At 45.0% G+C, this 14780-nt stretch overlaps 1 protein-coding gene across 2 annotated transcripts; it reads right to left on the reverse strand.

The window, feature by feature from the left end:
• Nucleotides 1-17: 17 nt before the first annotated feature.
• On the reverse strand, nucleotides 18-13556 carry LOC115202167 (pre-mRNA-processing factor 19). Of its 2 annotated transcripts, none has more exons than XM_029766103.1 (16): nucleotides 13463-13556; nucleotides 11559-11708; nucleotides 11261-11337; nucleotides 10991-11132; nucleotides 9123-9193; nucleotides 8749-8817; nucleotides 8497-8538; nucleotides 8176-8250; nucleotides 7859-7934; nucleotides 7501-7610; nucleotides 7189-7344; nucleotides 6917-6986; nucleotides 4581-4754; nucleotides 1756-1838; nucleotides 1301-1406; nucleotides 18-1000 (listed from the first exon to the last, which is right to left on the reverse strand). In XM_029766103.1, exons 2-16 carry the CDS (start codon nucleotides 11602-11604, stop codon nucleotides 903-905), a joined length of 1395 nt encoding a protein of 464 aa, XP_029621963.1. In that variant the 5' UTR covers nucleotides 11605-11708; nucleotides 13463-13556; the 3' UTR covers nucleotides 18-902. The 2 variants fall into 2 exon arrangements, with proteins under 2 accessions (XP_029621963.1, XP_029621962.1); XM_029766102.1 differs by having other exon boundaries at nucleotides 13349-13556.
• Between the last annotated feature and the right edge of the window lie 1224 nt (nucleotides 13557-14780).

The following is a 14780-nucleotide window of genomic DNA, read 5'->3' on the forward strand; positions in this document are numbered from 1 at the left end:
TAAAAAAATAAACAGAATGAAATGGAGCAGAGGGTTTAATAAAATACAAATACTAGAATTAAATATTAGAATTTCCTCAAATCAATGGCATCACTTACCAACTAACCGAAATCATTCACATTGTACATGAAACATAATGGATAGTTTAAAAAAAGGATGAGAATAAAAGGCATGAAATCTACATGACATTTACAAGCTGTAAAGACTAATACCACATACTGATACTGTAAATATATGAATAAAAAATAAAGGTGGCACTGAGCTTCAAATATATATATATTATCTCTACAACAATGTTCACTCTGAAGTTACCTCTGTGTGTGCTCTCTTGTGTGTGGGGGGGTCTTACAAGTTACTATATACACATTGATGAATGGACATGGTCTACAATATGCTTGTATGGCTCTTGGTGTGATTCAGTCAATGTCTGCGTCCCCAAATGGCACCCTATTCCCTTTATCGTGTACAACCTTTGACCAGGGCCCATTGGGCTCCTGTCAAAAGTAGTGCAGCCCTATACAGGGAATAGGGTGCCATTTGGGACACGCACCATGGCTCTTAGTCTAGTATGGGTCATATACAGTAGGATTGTTGCATGACATATTTTGGGTGCATTGCAGTAGCCTGGAATCCAAACGGATATGCACCGTTTCTTCATGGAGCACATCAGTTAAAAATCCCTTCTAACATTCTAGCCTCAGATTATTATCCAATCAGGCTGCATTTCCCTTCTGATCAACTGCTGCAGGGTCTGTGTGTCCCCCAGATGGCATCCTATTCCCTAGGGTGCCATTTGGGACACAGCCAAAGTCTCTTCCCATGCATACATCAGTGTGACCTCAGAGAGGCCAGCCAATCAGAGCCATCCATCACTCTGCCCATATGATCTTTGATCCCTGTTCTTACAGGCTGTAGAACTTGAGGCTCCTGTCCATTCCGGTGGAGGTGAGGAACTGGGCGTGCTCCCCGAACGCCACGCCAGTCACCACCCCAGTGTGTTCTGGGTAAAGAAAAACAAAACAATAACAGGCAAAAATGTTAGACTTGAAATCAACTCAAAAGGATGAGTTGACGCACACCCAATAAAGTTGAGGAGGTGCTGATAAACAGAATAGTAAACTTCAGATACACGTTTTAAATATTTCATAAGGTACTGTATATACACACACTTGCTATTATCATCATCATCCATCCAGGCACTTTGAAGACCCACCTCTAGACCACTGTTTCTGTCCCAAGCTAACTCAGCAGTACAGCAGTATAACACACACACACACACACACACTGTGCATTCTCTTACCTGTGAAGTTGAGGACCTCGGACCACTGCTTACAGATGTAGACCCTGATGTCAGTGCCACCCACAGCCAGGTACGTCCCACTCTGGTCAAACACCAGGGACTTCACCTGAGGGAGAGGAAAGAGACTCACATATCCTTTACCTATATTGACAGGGAAGTTCAATGCAAGGAGATTACAGTATTCATACAGGGCAGACCGTTGCTAGCCTGGGTGCAAGTCGATTTCTGCTCTCTTGCAAACTCCTTATGGAATGGTCATGCCAGTGACAGAAATGAGAGAGCACAGATGTGGGACAGGCCAGATTGTAGCACGACTAGCTTCTGAATGTCCAGTCTAAAATGGCTCTCTCAAACAGCAGCGGATTTCTTAGATAGTGCACTAGGCTCTGGTCAAAAGTAGTGTAGGGGATAGGGGTCATTTCAGATGTGCACAAATTTATTTCTGCTCTTCTTACCTCATAGTTGTTGTCCAGGGTGATGGTTTTGAAGTTTTTCAGCTTCCTCAGATCCCAGAGCTTCACTGAGCTGTCCTGGGCACCTGGAGACAGGAGAGAGGTGGTGAGGTGAGCAGGGCCAAAAATGTACTCAGATTTTTTTTTAACCAGCCAAAATATTTGGGTTTGCAATAATTACACTAAAACACACAACAACAAAAACACAGATGAGCGTACTTTAATGTTTCTAAAACAATAAAATGTATAACTAGTAAGAAGTAGTGGTATATTGTTTAATTTCATTTTTTTGTGACCCTGGTCTCTTAACCAAAATATCAGATGACACAAATGTTCACCTGCCCCTTTAAGGGGGAGGTTACCATGGTAACGTGAATCTGCCAGTGAGATTGAGTCTGAATAGTAGACGCATTGTCTTCTCTTTCCTAGCAGATGAAACTCAAACATTAAAAAACAACCTAGCTTGTGAATAAAACAATGTAAATAGCCAAGAAACAAGGACAAAGTCTCACTTAGGTAGACTTTCGTAAATTATACCAACTTTTATGCCAGCGTGCAGCGCTTCTAAAAATGAATATTTCAACTCAGCTCTTCATGTGCAGTTGCAGCACAAGGTGGGACAGACTATAGGATTTGTAGTGATTTGACTTGTGATTAACTTTCCAGCTATGAAATAAATCAGCAGAAATACCTTGAAAACAGCTACTGCATAATTTCTTTTTGCTATAATGTGATCACACTTGACTAATTTTATTCACAAATTTGAGTGAAATGGAGGTGAGCAGTGACGACCCGTCACTCAGAGCCCCACCTGTTTTGAGCCTCACCTGTTTAGCTAAAAATATATTTGGTCACATATTAGTTTGCGAACAATGTAAAAAAAAAAATAATAATAATAATAATAGAGATAATAAAGCAGCTTACAAACATGGTCTCTTTTTTTGTTGTCTTGAGTAAAGCAGCTCCAAAATGCAGGTGTTTCAGCCTAGCTCAGTGCTTTCTGTGGTGGTGGGGCAGCCAGTGGAAAATACGGAGCGTAGGGGTTGGTAATGTTCTACAGTTGCACCGTAATTGGCTCACTGTTCTGTCACTCATGGGGACACTACCTCATGCAAAATCTACGGGGAGAGCTCGAAAATTCAAGCCCCTTGGGTGCTGCCATAAAATTACATCAAATCAAGTTATCTACCGTAGCTTTGATTGGACTGATCATGTCAACATCATACTTTCGAAATCATAGTTAGCAAGTTAGACAAGCAGTCATTATCGTGAATCAAGTCGACAATCTACTGGCAAATCCTTTTCAAGTCCTTGTCATATGAAGATAAATTATAAATAAACGTATTGGTGCCCATGGGCCATAAACATTATACAACAACTTGGAAATCACAAATTCAACAATGAGTGGTTTGGAAGGAATCAGTGGCTAACTGCAAGCGTTGCATAGCCTGCTATTCAGTGGAGTGGGTGTGTAGTCCAAGTCTGGGTTTAAGGTCTCTTGAAAGTATAAACATTCACATGCCATGAGCCAGAAAAGGTTGAATACATTGGCTATGCTGTCAATACAAGAAACTGGAAAATCTTAGACTTCAGTGAGTTCAAGACACCTGGGAACTCTGGAAAAAATGAGCTCCAACTGGGGAAAATACGTTTTGAAAAATCATCCAACTTGGAATTCCAGGTCGGGAACTCAGGCCTCTTTCTAGAACTCTGACCTGAAGATCACTGACGTCATGATTCAACCTTGTTGTCCCCCCCCCCCCCCCCCCCCCCCCAAGTTCCCAGTTGTCTTGAAAGCACCATAAATCCAGAGAATGCTAAACTTTGAACACAAACTTTGCCCACAAGAAGGACCACCGTGCCACCTTCCTGTTCAAGTGAGAACAGCACAACAAGGTGAGTCCAAAAATGTCTTGTATGCTGCTGCATAAATGATGTAATATGCCAGGGAGATATGTATACTGTAGCTAATAAAGTAGTACTAAGTGTATGTTGTATAGTAAGCTGTTAGTAGCCCATGTGCGTCACCCTAATAATTTGGTCCCTTTCCCCCTCATAACTTAGCGTACTGTTCTGACTGGGTGGTGCACATGTAGCCTATAGCCTGTTTTAGAGAAATGTCATCATCGAATATTGCAAGAGCTTTCATTGTCTGCTTATATGCCCCCTTTATTTATCCTACAGTTCTGACTAGGTTTTACAGGGAGAACACTGTAAGAACGGCTCATGGTCTGCATTCTGTAGCTGTACATTTCAAAAGTGCTAAACCAATAGTTATTTTGACTACATCCTTCCTAGCTCGCTCATTAATGTCTTTATCGAAATTACAGACTGCCTCTCATCCGCTCGTCGTCCCTTTATGCCATAGTTCGTACATCTCAATTTACATTAGAAACCACATTTGTTTAAGTAAGTCAGCCATGTCAGCTATGTTTTTTCAAAAGGCAGTAAATTAGGCTGAATTAACTTTCGCTGCCAGACAAGGCTCCGCTGATAGCCAGGTGTAGCAGTGGTAAGGTGTTGGGACAGCTTTATGTAGGCCGTAACATTTTGTGAACACCATTTGTCACTGTTATAGTGCAATTCATGTATTGTTTAGTGTAGCGTTGTGTGGCTTTGCTGGCTTGCATCCCCCCAAAAAATTGCCAGTGTGTAACACACAGGAACAAAGACAACTTTTCACACAGTCACTCAGACAGAGAGTAACAGAGACTGACACACACACACACACAAGCTAGTCTTCTCTCTCACGTGTGCACTCACACACACACACTTCTCTCACACACATAGAAAGTCCTCTCTCTCACACACACAAACAGCAATCTCACCTGTAGCCAGGTAGTATCCGTTCTCAGAGAAGGCGATGGAGGTGACGGGGCCGATGTGGCCAGGGAAGTTGGCTACGTTGGTGCGCTCCTTCAGGTCCCAGATCTTGATCTGAGAGTCGGCCGTCCCCGTCCCGAAGATCAGACCGTCAGGGTGGAACTGAGCACAGGTCAGAGCTGGAGAGGCACAGGATGTGTAAAGAACATGCATTTGCAATGTATCAGTGTGCTTTCAGAGAGTACAGGGGACGGGTTGGTTAGAAATATTACTACAGTTAGGTACTAGGTCAGTAAATTCACAGGGGGGAGGGTTGGTTAAATGTTATTGTTTATTTGTATCTATTTACATAGGAAAGACAACCTGGCATTTAAGGGGCCTGATATGTTTTTATTTAACCTTTATTTAACTAGGCAAGTTAGTTAAGAACAAATTTTGACCCCACATTTAGCAAGTTGTACTCTTGGATACTCACAGACAATGGGAGGAAGCTGGTCCCTAGCAACATGTGGTCAATAAAACGTTGTGTCCCTAGCAACATGTGGTCAATAAAACGTCTTTCCCCTAGCAACATGTGGTCAATAAAACGTTGTGTCCCTAGCAACATGTGGTCAATAAAACGTCTTTACCCTAGCAACGTGTGGCCAATAAAACGTCTTTCCCCTAGCAACGTGTGGCCAATAAAACGTCTTTCCCCTAGCAACGTGTGGCCAATAAAACGTCTTTCCCCTAGCAACGTGTGGCCAATAAAACGTCTTTCCCCTAGCAACATGTGGCCAATAAAATGTCTTGTCCCTAGCAACATGTGGCCAATAAAACGTCTTGTCCCTAGCAACATGTGGCCAATAAAACGTCTTGTCCCTAGCAACATGCGGCCAATAAAACGTCTTGTCCCTAGCAACATGTGGCCAATAAAACGTTGTGTCCCTAGCAACATGTGGCCAATAAAACGTCTTGCTCCTAGCAACGTGTGGCCAATAAAACTTCTTTAACCTAGCAACATGTGGTCAATAAAACGTTGTGTACCTAGCAACGTGTGGCCAATAAAACGTCGTGACCCTAGCAACATGTGGCCAATAAAACGTCTTGTCCCTAGCAACATGTGGCCAATAAAACGTCTTGTCCCTAGCAACATGTGGCCAATAAAACGTCTTGTCCCTAGCAACATGTGGCCAATAAAACGTTGTGTGCCCTAGCAACATGTGGCCAATAAAACGTCTTGCTCCTAGCAACGTGTGGCCAATAAAACTTCTTTAACCTAGCAACATGTGGTCAATAAAACGTTGTGTACCTAGCAACGTGTGGCCAATAAAACGTCGTGACCCTAGCAACATGTGGCCAATAAAACGTCTTGTCCCTAGCAACGTGTGGCCAATAAAACGTTGTGTTCCTAGCAACATGTGGTCAATAAAACGTTGTGTCCCGAGCAACATGTGGTCAATAAAACGTCTTGTCCCTAGCAACGTGTGGCCAATAAAACGTCTTGTTCCTAGCAACGTGTGGCCAATAAAACGTCTTTCTCCTAGCAACGTGTGGCCAATAAAACTTCTTTAACCTAGCAACATGTGGTCAATAAAACGTTTTGTCCCTAGCAACGTGTGGTCAATAAAACGTCTTGTCCCTAGCAACATGTGGCCAATAAAACGTTGTGTCCCTAGCAACATGTGGCCAATAAAACGTCTTTTACCTAGCAACATGTGGCCAATAAAACGTCTTGCTCCTAGCAACGTGCGTCCAATAAATCGTTGTGGACCCTAGCAACATGTGGCCAATAAAACGTCTTGCTCCTAGCAACGTGTGGCCAATAAAACGTTGTGTACCGAGCAACGTGTGGCCAATAAAACGTCTTGGCCCTAGCAACATGTGGCCAATAAAACGTCTTGTCCCGAGCAACATGTGGCCAATAAAACGTCTTGTCCCGAGCAACATGTGGCCAATAAAACGTCTTGTCCCTAGCAACATGTGGTCAATAAAACGTCTTGTCCCTAGCAACATGTGGCCAATAAAACGTCTGGGAAGACACAGAGAGAGAGGTCCAACGGTGTGGTCCAGCGATTAGAAATGCCAGTCGCCATGGGTTCGAATCCAGCCCACTGCCCTTTCACTCACCCTCCCGCTACCACCCTGGTAGACTAGTGTCCTGTCTGGGGGGGTGGGGGGGGGGGGTGGACTGATACATCAAGCTGCCTCACACTACAGAAACAGGACAGATACTCCTGCCCTATGGGCCGTTCTGGCTTGGATAAGGCTACTTACTTACTCCTATCTTTCATGTCTTTTCACCACAGTGTTATCTCCTTAATTAAAAATATTTGAGTGGGAGAGAGATGGAAACCCTCACCACATCCTGTAGCCTCATCAGTGACTTTGGTGAGAACACGACCTGTTTGGATGTCAGAGAAGGCCCAGTACTGATGCAGAGAGAGAGAAAGAAGGGAAGAGATAGACATTAGAGAAAGAGGGGGAGACAGCAGATTGCGAGAAAAATCATAATAACACGTCTTTACATAACAATACCGTTCTCGACATCCAAATCCACGTGTGTGTTTTTGTGTGTGTACATATGTTGCGTGTGTGTCTGTGTGTGTATGCGTGTGTGTGTGTGTGTTTTACCTGATCCTCGGAGGAGCTGAGCAGGTAGTCTCCGGTGGCGTGGAGGGAGAGCCCGGTGACGCTCGCCTCGTGAGCCCGCACCACCTGGACACAGTTGCCCCCAGTAATGGACCACACACGGATAGTGCTGTCTGGAGAGGCCGAGAACACTACCGACTGGAGGGAGAGAGCGAGGGGAGGAGAGTGCACAGAGAGAGAAAATGTTGAGGTAAGGCATATTAGAGTTAGAGAGTAATTCCAGTGCAAGACATTGCTGCTGACTATGTAAATGGAGAGTAAAGGAAAGGAAGTGTGTGTGTGTGTGTGTCTCACCTGAGAGGGGTGGTAGATGACAGAGGTGACCTTCTTGGTGTGTCCTTTCAGGGTGGCGATGATCTGCTCCTCCTTCTTATCAAACACCACCACGTTCTTATCAGCCCCGCCTGTAGACGGAGACAGAGAGAGAGGTTAGGGATTGTATCTGGGTCTGGCCAGGGTCTCCGTCCCAAACGTCACCCTTCTGGTCAAGAGTAGTGCACCGTACAGGACATGTAGAGTAACTGTTGGTACACAGCCATAGCATTTTTTGTTTCCTCAAGGGAGGAATTTTGATGGTATTCACACAGAAACAATGTGTGTGTATATCTACAATGGGCAGTAGACCGTGTGTGTGTATGTGTGTATGTCTCACCAGTGAGCACTTTGTTGGTGTCGGAGGGACACAGGTCCAGAGACAGGATCCCAGGCACACTGGCACTGTGGAGACCCTGAAAGACAGACAGACAGACAGACAGACAGACAGACAGACAGACAGACAGACAGACAGACAGACAGACAGACAGACAGACAGACAGCATTTAGGGTTGTGTTCAGTGGGCATGAAACGGAAGAAAAATGATCTGAAACAGGAAGGAACTTTTCTGACCTTGCCCAAGGTTTGAAGAATAAGTGTTCCAACACCAGCCATAGCTAGAGGTCATACACACACACACACACACACACACTCACAGCATGGGTAGCCACTTGTCTGTACTTGCTGAGGTCCTCCGTTCGGACCAGCTCTTCTGGAACCGTCTTTCCTCTCTGTGGGAAGAGAGAGACGATAGAGGTGAGGTTTGGACAAAAATTGTCTCCCAGCGTGGCTATGTCCCAAATGTCACCCTATGGCCCCTGTTCAAAAGTAGTGCCCTATGTAGGGAGTAGGGTGCCATTTGAGACACAAGCCCATAGCTTATACTCAGCTGACAACTGGTTGGACATTAGGTTGGTTCTTCTATGAATAACAGGGAAGTTGTTTGAAAAGGACTTCTTCGGTGTTTGAATAGGTACCTTCTTTCTCTCCGTGGTCAGGACAGTGGCCTTGTCTTGCAGCTGTGGAGAGAGGCGGACATCTTAGTATAGGTCACTCTGTGCTGTGTAGTGTGACAGCATGGTTGATTGGTTATTTCAAGGTTTTATACCCCACGGCCTTATATGGTACTATTTGCAATGAACGCTCATGATAGTCTAGTATAACGGTGTGGTATCGTTTCTCTTGTACTGTGGGTGTGAATGTATGTGAGGTCATGTGTCATCTCTTACCTTCTGTATGATCTCTGGCATCATTCCCACCTGCTCACTGACGTCCATGGGCTCTCCTGCACCTCCAGCCTGTGAAATGAAATACAGAATGAATAACAAAATGACAATTGTACATTTCTTGTTCGAAAATGTGTGTTTGCGTCAGCTGTCCAAAATTATTTTTATATTAACAAATAGATACTACAACTTTACAGGTCTCAGTTAGACCGAAGGACTTCAAATCAAGAAACAGACTTTTTGAGCTCATGCGTTTATGAGAAGTTAACCATCAAACCAGTTAACTATCAAATTAAACGTTTATGAGAAGTTAACCATCAAACCAGTTAACTATCAAATTAAACATATTGACAGAAGGCTATGAGCCAATCACTGACCGTGACAGAGGGCTGGGAAGCGACTGCCTGAGCCACCACCAATCCCGCCTGTGGCTTCAGAGTGGCCAGAGCTACGGGGAGAGAGAAGGGTAAAACAGAGAAAAGGAGAAATGAGAAGTGACGCCCCATGGCCACTAACATCCAAAGCTGTTTCCAGATGAACATAAAAGAGTGTGTGCAAGTATGCCTGTGTGTGTGCTTGTGTGTGTGAATGTACAGTGGCCCAAAAAAATATGTGAACCGTTTGGAATTACCTGGATTTCTGAGTAAATGTCATAAAATGTGATCAGATCTTCAACTTAGTGACAACAATAGACAAACACAGTGTGCTTAAACTAATAAACACACAAATTGTATTTTTCTTGTCTATATTGAATACATCATTTAAACATTCACAGTGTAGGTTGGAAAAAGTATGTGAACCCCTAGGCTAATGACTTCTCCAAAAGCTAACCTGAAGTTAAATCAATGAGACGTGATTGGAGATGTTGGTTAGCGCTGCCCTGCCCTATAAAAAACACTCACAAAATGTGAGTTTGCTATTCACAAGAAGCATTGCCTGATGTGAACCATGCCTCAAACAAAAGAGATCTCAGAAGACCTAAGATTAAGAATTTTTGACTTGCATAAAGCTGGAAAGGATTACAAAAGTATCTCTAAAAGCCTTGATGTTCATCAGTCCATGGTAAGACAAATTGTCTATAAATTGAGAAAGTTCAGCACTGTTGCTACTCTCCCTAGGAGTGACCGTCCTGCAAAGATGACTGCAAGAGCACAGCGCAGAATGCTCTATGAGGTGAAGAAGAATTCTAGAGTGTCAGCTAAAGACTTACAGAAATCTCTGGAACATGCTAACATCTCTGTTGACGAGTCTACAATACGTAAAACACTCAACAAGAATGATGTTCATGGGAAGACACCACGGAAGAAGCCACTGCTGTCCAGAAAAAACATTGCTGCACGTCTGAAGTTTGCAAAAGTGCACCTGGATGTTCCACAGCGCTACTGGCAAAATATTCTGTGGACTGATGAAACTAAAGTTGAGTTGTTTGGAAGGAAGGAACACACAACACTATGTGTGGAGGGAAAAAAAGGCACAGCACACCAACATCAAAACCTCATCCCAACTGTAAAGTATGGTGGAGGGAGCATCATGGTTTGGGTCTGCTTTGCTGCCTCAGGGCCTGGACAGCTTGCTATCATCAACGGAAAAATGAAGTCCAAAGTTTATCAAGACATTTTGCAAGAGATTGTAAGGCTATCTGTCCGCCAATCGAAGCTCAACAGAAGTTGTGTGATGCAACAGGACAACGACCCAAAACACAGAAGTAAATCAACAACAGAATGGCTTCAACAGAAGAAAATACACCTTCTGGATTGGCCCAGTCAGAGTCCTGACCTCAACCCGATTTAAAATGCTGTGAGAGCAGTTCACACCAGACATCCTAAGAATATTGCTGAACTGAAACAGTTTCGTAAAGATGAATGGTCCAAAATCCCTCCTGACCGCTGTGCAGGTCTGATCCACAACTACAGAAAACATTTGGTTGAGGTTATTGAGGCCAAAGGAGGATCAACCAGTTATTAAATCCAAGGGTTCACATACTTTTTCCAACCTACACTGAATGTTTACACGGTGTGTTCAATAAAGACATGAAAACATAATTGTTTGTGTGTTTATTAGTTTAAGCAGACTGTGTCTGTCTATTGTTGTGACTTAGATGAAGATCAGATCAAATTTTAGGACCAATTTATGCAGAAATCCAGGCAATTCCAAAGGGTTCACATACCTTTTCTTGCCACTGTATGTATAATCATATGTGTTGAGTGTACAAGCATGTGTGTGTGTGGGTGTATATGTCTCTTACCCTCTCTGGCGGCAGTGACCTCCTTGGTGAGACGGGCGATGACCCTGCAGGCGGCGTCGTGCTGGTAGAGGGCGTGGCTTAACTCCTGACGTGTCGTCTGTAACTGCTGCCTCAAGGTGAAACTGTGGAGCATCACCGCATCCTGAGAAAGCGAGAGTTTTAGAAGTGTGTGTGTGTGTGTGTGTGTGTGTGTGTGTGTGTGTGTGTGTGTGTGTGTGTCTCGGTTCAGACACAGCTAAGGGGAGTGTAGGAGACTATACATGGACTCACCCACTCGTCCTGCAGAGCTTTGAGGATGGCTGGGATACTAGTGGATGAGGGAGCTTTGGGTCTGATGGGGTGAGAGACTGAGGCAGGGGGAGACAAAAATAGCTTCATGTGTTGATATCTTTTGACTCCTGACTAGTGGGGTTATCATTGTTGTTGAAGTGGCAAAATGCACTCTAGCCTAAAGATTGCTGGGCACCATGCAGGAATAGTTGGAAGTCAAATGATGTGGATAACCCTTATTGTGTTAACTTCAGCTCGGCATCAGATCTGAACACACTCTCCTCCGTGTCTCCCTCACCTTTAATGTCTATCAGCTGCTCCTCGGACAGAGGCTGCCTATTCATAGGGTCGGTTCCATTCTCGGCGATGTACTTCTCAATCAGCCGCCGCTCGAACACCTGGTTGGACACCGGCGACACGCAGGGGTGCTCCGGCACCTCATTCGAGACTGGATGGACGGTAGAGCGAGAGGGGGGAAGTTAGCATGCCCGAAATTACAATAGAAATACGGCAAACATTACTATAGTCAGAAGATGGAAGAACACGTTGCAGTTGAAGTGTACTTTGCAAATAAATAAACTCAGCAAAAAAAGAAACAGCCCTTTTTCAGGACCCTGTCTTTCAAAGATAATTAAGGTCACAGTTCTGAAAACTTAGGACACTAAAGAGGCCTTTCTACTGACTCTGAAAAACACCAAAAGAAAGATGCCCAGGGTCCCTGCTCATCTGCGTAAACGTGCCTTAGGCATGCTGCAAGGAGGCATGAGGACTGCAGATGTGGCCAGGGCAATACATTTCAATGTCCGTACTGTGAGACGCCTAAGACAGCGCTACAGGGAGACAGGACAGACAGCTGTGGCAGACCATGTGTAACAACACCTGCACAGGATCGGTACATCCAAACATCACACCTGCGGGACAGGTACAGGATGGCAACAACTGCCCGAGTTACACCAGGAACGCACAATCCCTCCATCAGTGCTCAGACTGTCCGTAATAGGCTGAGAGAGGCTGGACTGAGAGCTTGTAGGCCTGTTGTAAGGCAAGTCCTCACTAGACATCACCGGCAACAACGTCGCCTATGGGCACAAAACCACCGTCGCTGGACCAGACAGGACTGGCAAAAAGTCGCGGTTTTGTGTCACCAGGGGTGATGGTCGGATTCACATTTATCATCGAAGGAATGAGCATTACACCGGGGCCTGTACTCTGGAGGGGGATCGATTTGGAGGTGGAGGGTCTGTCATGGTCTGGGGCGGTGTGTCACAGCATCATCGGACTGAGCTTGTTGTCATTGCAGGCAATCTCAACACTGTGCGTTACAGGGAAGACATCCTCCCCTCTCATGTGGTACCCTTCCTGCAGGCTCATCCTGACATGACCCTCCTGCATGACAATGCCACCAGCCATACTGCTCGTTCTGTGTGTGATTTCCTGCAAGACAGGAATGTCAGTGTTCTGCCATGGCCAGCGAAGAGCCCAGATCTCAATCCCATTGAGCACGTCTGGGACCTGTTGGATCGGAGGGTGAGGGCTAGAGCCATTCTCCCCAGAAATGTCCGGGAACTTGCAGGTGCCTTGGTGGAAGAGTGGGGTAACATCTCACAGCAAGAACGGGCAAATCTGGTGCAGTCCATGAGGAGGAGATGCACTGCAGCACATAATGCAGCTGGTGGCCACACCAGATACTGACTGTTACTTTTGATTTTGACTCACCCCTTTGTTCAGGGACACGTTATTCAATTTCTGTTAGTCACATGTCTGTGGAACTTGTTCAGTTTGTCTCAGTTGTTGAATCTTATGTTCATACAAATATTTGCACATGTTAAGTTTGCTGAAAATAAACGCAGTTGTCAGTGAGGACGTTTCTTTTTCTGCTGAGTTTAGTAACACCGATGTCAAGCTGGTCCAGTATACAATGTTTGAAAAAGGATGCTTGCGAATTGAAATGTATAACATGCATAGGGTGACAATAATAAGGGAAGGTTCTAGAGACATTTTTATACACAAACATACGTGATATTTGCGGTCTATGTAGTTACCGGTAACGTTACGGAAGGGCAGCTCAACTCATTCATTTGAACTTACTTGCACAAACCAGGGACATTTTCAGTAGCTAGCTAAAACCTCGGTCGTTCGTTTCCTCCGAGATCACCGTATCAGTACAGATAATAAATTAATGTTCTTCGGATCCAACTGTACCTTGTTTTTGTGTTGATTCTCATATAATAATAATCCGGCTAAATAAAATGTTGATGGATGAATTTTCCTTTCCGTATTCTGCGCACCCTGTTCCGCGGCTGCGCGTGTTGGGTACAGATCCGACTATTGCATGCTGGGATAGCACGAGTCCCCCGACCCCCCTAGTCTGTAGTCCCCAACAAACTATAGTGTAATTCAAAATCCTTGGGACGCCCGTACCCTAATGCTTAACCCCTAGCCGTACCCAGCCGTACCCAAACTTCAATGGGGGTAAGGACACCCCGAAGGTCCCGGATAGCAAGGACCAACAAACTATAGATAAATAACAGAGAGAGCCTAAATAATATATGGTCATCAAAATGTGTCAAAGGCAGTGCTGAAATGTGTGAGAATCTGCTTTCACCATTCACCATTGGGCTTCCTAGGGGCACAGCGGTCTAAGGCACTTCATCTCAGTGCTAGAGGCGTCACTAAAGACACCCTGGTTCGATTCCAGGCTGTATCACAACCGGCCGTGATTTGGAGTCGCATAGGGCGGCGTACAATTGTCCGGATTTGTCCGGTGTAGGCCGTCAAATTAAATAAGAATTTGTTCTTGCCTAGTTAAATAAAGGTTACATAAATAAACCCTGAAGAAGTAGACTTATAGTTTAGACAAGAAGGCTAGGACTATAAATAAAACCCTGCTGGGCACGCCCCCTTCCTCATCAACGGAGCTGCCATGGAGACGGTCAACAACGTCAAGTTCCTCAGCACTCTGAGGAGCTGAAATGGTCAAACCACACGGACACCATGACTCTTCAACCTCAGAAGGCTAAAGAAGCCGCCTATAGGGAGGAGGTCAGAGAACTGGCAGTGTGGTGCCAGGCCATCAACCTCTCCCTCAATGTGAGCAAGACAAAGGAGCTGATCGTGGACTACAGGAAAAGGCGGGCCGAACAGGCCCCCATTAACATCAACGGGGTTGTAGTGGAGCGGGTCGAGAGTTTCAAGTTCCTTGGTGTCCACATCACCAACGATCTATCATGGTTCAAACACACCAAGACAGTCGTGAAGAGGGCACGGCAAAACCTTTTCCCCCTCAAGAGACTGAAAAGATTTGGCATGGGTCCCCAGATCCTCAAAAAGTTCTACAGCTGCACCATCGAGAGCATGCTGACCGGTTGCATCACCGCCAGGTATGGCAACTGCTCGGCATCTGACCGTAAGGCGGTATAGAGGGTAGTGCGTACAGTCCAGTACATCACTAGGGCCAAGCTTTCTGCAATCCAGGACCTATATAATAGGCGGTGTCAGAGGAATGTCCATAAAATTGTAA

Source organism: Salmo trutta, chromosome 11 (assembly GCF_901001165.1).
Source record: "Salmo trutta chromosome 11, fSalTru1.1, whole genome shotgun sequence".
Classification (NCBI taxonomy): Eukaryota; Metazoa; Chordata; class Actinopteri; order Salmoniformes; family Salmonidae; genus Salmo; species Salmo trutta.